This window comes from Haliotis rubra, unplaced genomic scaffold, assembly GCF_003918875.1.
Source record: "Haliotis rubra isolate DU_JTF1 unplaced genomic scaffold, ASM391887v1 Scf1556, whole genome shotgun sequence".
Lineage (NCBI taxonomy): Eukaryota > Metazoa > Mollusca > Gastropoda > Lepetellida > Haliotidae > Haliotis > Haliotis rubra.
Window position 1 is genome coordinate 30,139 of NW_025765510.1, and position 4,767 is coordinate 34,905.

The window sequence follows — 4,767 nt, forward strand, 5'->3', positions numbered from 1 at the left end:
GGTGTTTTTCGTCGGGTTATTAGAAAGCGCTTTGTTGTGAAGGAAGTGAACAGAAGGAAACGACTTCACTGGTGTTTGGAATGGGGAATTTGGACAGTACAATATCAGTGGAAACAGGTGATATTCAGTGATGAATCGCAGGTAGTTATTGGTCAGAATGGAAGAGTTTTCGTTTGGAGAAGTGCGCATGAAGCCTATCGTCCCGAATGCATGATTCACTCGAAACAGGCCAGGTTATCAGTTGTGATCTGGGGTTCTTTAACTTGGTACGGTGTTGGCACCTTGTGTCGTGTTGATGGTAATATTAATGCTGTCAAGTATCGTGAAATACTTGAAGACAACCTCTGGCCCGTTATAGCTCGGCACTTCAACAACAAACCATATCGGTTTCAAGATGACAATGCTCCAGTGCATCGGGCACGAATTATTCAGGAATACAAACGTGACAATGCTGTAAATTGCATGACTTGGCCTGCACAGTCTCCCGGTCTCAATATTATTGAAAATGTATGGCTACACATCAAAAGAACACTACAGCGACGATCACAAACTGTCCTGACCACTGACGCACTGTATGACGCCACCCACGATGTATGGACAAATATCACTCTACACTATGTTAGAAACTTATATGAATCAATTCCACGACGGATTATGGCCTGCATACGCTCCAAGGGGAACTTGACCAAGTACTGAGGTATGACATAAGTTTTTTTAAATATCGCTGTTTAAAGTTTTCATATGGTCTTGTGTTTACTTCCGCCATATCGAAAAGTCGCGAATACTTTTGTCATCACGCTGTACATTAAGTACTGACTGACCATGTTGAACTGGATGTTTCATTTCGGACATTTTTTGACATGGAGGTTTAAAGGGGCATCATGAAATGATATGTTACAACTATTTTGGTGGGGCGGGCGGATGAGATTGGCATAAAAGGGATGAAAAGGTTCTACTTTTGCAGACATAAATGTTATAAATGTGAACGTTCTCGAGGGCGTAGTAAATAAAAAACCCTACATATCTTGCCATTGGGCAATTCATGATGTTTAAGGACACCAAATACTTTGAAATGCCTGACACACTGGAATGCCTTAATGACACAGCCTTTCAGATGACACAAGCGATAATGCTTACGTGCACTGACCAAGGTCGCTGTTATATGCCGTGTGTAATAACTCAGCAATATTCCAGCTGTATGGCGGCGGTCTGTAAATAATCGAGTCTGGACCAGACAATTCAGTGGTCAACAACATCAGCATCGATCTACGCAGTTGGGATACAATGACATGTGTCCCCCCCCAAGTCAGCGTGCATGGGTTGATGAAGACCATTTCTAACCCGGATCTTCACGGGTTTCATGCTAGTGACTCATGTTACCTTCTGAACGTGCAGGCATAATTTTGGTGAATATGGCCCGATAAAATCGTGTCAAATAATAACTGTACTGTATGCGGAGGGCATGTCCTGAGTCACTGTGCTCAGTAAGGTACCATCAAAATGTTTGTTTGGCTTTTCATGTGCACTTCATGCTTTCAAGAACTTGCCGGCTCATACAATTCACTTGAACATTTAACACGTGCATCTGTTCGGAAACTGTCAATGAAGACGTTTGAAGATCTTAACGTATGTGTACAAATGAATTGAGAATAAAAAACATAATTACCCCAAAATGTCTAACTTGAATATTATAAATTTTATTATAGTTATATTACATGTAACTTTAACGATATGTGCATGACAGCCTTTTCACGAACAATGACATTATCGTCCGCTCGTATCTACTGATGTGCGTACTCACGGGGTCCAATGAAATCGCGTTGTTCTGTATTCATACTCACACCTGTGTGACATTGCAGTGAACTTGATTAAAATGGTATGATGTGCAAGCTTACCGTTTACTGATCAATATCCCCACGACACTTTTTCACGCAGGATGGCAGCTATGAAAGAAACGGCATGTGAGGAAATAGACAGATATGCTGCTGACCTTAACGAAATCAGTCAGGCTATATGGAAAACTCCTGAACTATATTATGAGGAGGTAAGTGCTCATCAAGTACTGACAGATTTTCTTGAGAAGCATGGATTTGAGGTTGAGAGGAAGTACAAGCTTGATACAGCCTTCAGGGCAGTGTTTGGTAAAGATGGAACAGGTCCTCACGTGACCATACTGTGTGAATATGATGCCCTGCCGGAGATCGGACACGCCTGTGGCCACAACCTGATAGCTGAATTGGGCGTAGCAGCGGGTCTTGGTGTGAAGGCGGCGCTACAGGCAACGGGGACGGGAGGAAAGGTCAGTGTTATATCATTTGTCAAAATTGTGAGATGAAGTGTCGTTCAATCTTATTGTATTTGCGTGGAGACCAGTGTTGCTTCTTGACCGGGCTTTGCACCATCCACGCACGAAATTTTCAAATGATGCACTGTAGTAGTATGGACGTGTCGTGTTAGTGCATTCCTAAACATAAATCTGAAACGCATTACGAGCTTGTTTCCGCGTAGCAACTCATGCAAAACTCTAAACTTATTATGTATTTCTTAAACATATAGAACTATCATCCCATGATGAAGCGAGTGCTATTGTAAGCGCTCGGAACTCAACAAATCACCTGCAGCCTCTGTTGCGAATGGCAATGCGAAGCGTACAAAGGCGTGTAATGAGCAAAACTGAAGCGCTTTGTAAAACTGATTGCGATTAGTTTATTTCTTTTAGCGAACCAATCACGTTGCATGTTGCAGTTTCACACTTTTGTTGCTTAGTGACACCTACTGTCAAAAAGTCTAGGTGAATCTAATATTTTTTTGTTGTTCGCGAAGAAGCAATTTTTACCAGTATCATCGTGTTAGGGGTTGTAAAACACGTTAATAGTTTATTAAAGACAACGTTGATACTTCTCATCATCTGAGTATTTACAATGCTGACATCCCGCCTCGTTATAGCAAGAGTAAACACTGCCGCCCGGAATCGATGACGTCCGAAAATATAATCCGATGATTGAAGAAAGGTATTAGTTCATGCTAAACTGATCAGACGAACACTGCTCATTATTGAAGTTTAGTCTAAAAACATCAGCTTCAAATCAGCTTGACTTGATGTTATTCTTTTAATAAATGTGCTGAGCAGATCTTGATTTGGTCTTAAATGTTCAAATTGTTGACCGTACCTGTATTCGAAGTTAACAAATGTGGGTGGTAAACTCATGCTTGTAACTACTAAGTATGGTATGACTGACAAATAACACCTGTTTGACATGACACACAATATATTGTAAATGTTCCATGTTACTGAAGACGGATGGACCACGGAACCATTTTTGAGAACGACCAGAATGAACGCAGCTGGAGACGAACACAAATACACTTTCATCTACACGTGAATGTGTGTACATGCCGTGGTTTGGGAGATTTTATGGGTGTGGTTTACCATTGGTACTCCACTCACACACAGTTTACTTATTTCGACCAAACCCGGCCTTTTTTCAACCCGTTAATACCGGGGGCCAAAGAGGGAAAGAGCAAGTGCAATATGTCTTTTGGATTGCTTGTCTGAAAACTGAACCAATATTAAAAGCGGATAGTTTAAGTGGAATGCGTTTGTTTCGACGAATATTTATTTCAAAATGTTCTATTTAAGTTAACTGTACTGAGTACTCAAGCGGAAGAGAAGGGTGGTGGTAAAATTGATCTCATCAACGCTAACGTCTTCAAGGATGTCGATGCTGCGATGATGGCGCATCCAGCGCCATGTGTAACCGCATTTCCTGTCTTCCTGTCCGCAGTAAAGTAAGATACACACCTTGTTTGAGTGGCATTTTAGAAGTTGAGACGTACAATACAGAACAATTTTTAATGGATAACAGCTTCTATATTTCGTGAGTGCGACGTTTCGATACAGATTTTTGTACCGTTGTCAAGCAACTATACTGACTGACTGACTGAGTTTAGTTTTACGACGCTTTAAGCAATATTCCAGCAATATCACTGCGGGGGACACCAGAAATGGGCTTCACACATTTTGCCCACGTGGGGAATCGAACCCGGGTCTGCGGCGTGACGAGCGAACGCTTTAACCACTAGGCTACCCCACCGCCCCTGTATCAGCAGAGACCAGAGAACATTCTCAGCATAAACTGGGAATAACAAAGGTTCCAACACGCTGAGTTCCCAAGCTGCCGACTGATTTTCTTGAACGATTTGTCAGCATGTATGAGTCAGCACTATCAGCCAGAGACTAAACATCCATGACATCGGAATGTGGGTTTAAACGCAAACGACATAATCATTATTTATCAGACTCGGAGTAGCCATATGCACAACTCTTCTTAGACTGAAAGAAGGAAGTGTCTGACAAAGGTTATGCTAGTGATCTGAAACACAATACTTGCAAATTCCACGACTGACAGTTGTCCAATCTTTGATGATCAAATGTTTGTAAATGTCTGACTAAAATCGACACGAGTGACTTCTTTCACATCAAAACACACCAGTTTTCTAGTTGGGCGACTTGATTGTTTCCAGGTTCGCCTGAAGCACAACCATACACGCTGGACATTGGGAAGGCCCTCGCCATGACGGCTGTTGACGTCTACACATCACCAAATACCCTGGCAGAGATGAAGGAGGACTTCAGAAGAGATATGAATTCTGCCTAGGTTCGTTTCCATTGCATTGTCAATCTATGTACAATATATACTACAAACTAAGTTGAAACTTTCATTTGACCTTAGTTAATCTGACATTGCTGACGGATATAGCATTCCA

At 41.8% G+C, this 4,767-nt stretch overlaps 1 protein-coding gene across 1 annotated transcript; it reads left to right on the forward strand.

Moving 5' to 3' along the window:
• Positions 1 to 1,936: 1,936 nt before the first annotated feature.
• Positions 1,937 to 3,793, forward strand: LOC124270889 (peptidase M20 domain-containing protein 2-like). Its single transcript, XM_046705950.1, has 2 exons — positions 1,937 to 2,299; positions 3,641 to 3,793. Exons 1-2 carry the CDS (start codon positions 1,937 to 1,939, stop codon positions 3,791 to 3,793), a joined length of 516 nt encoding a protein of 171 aa, XP_046561906.1.
• The last annotated feature ends 974 nt before the right edge of the window (positions 3,794 to 4,767 follow it).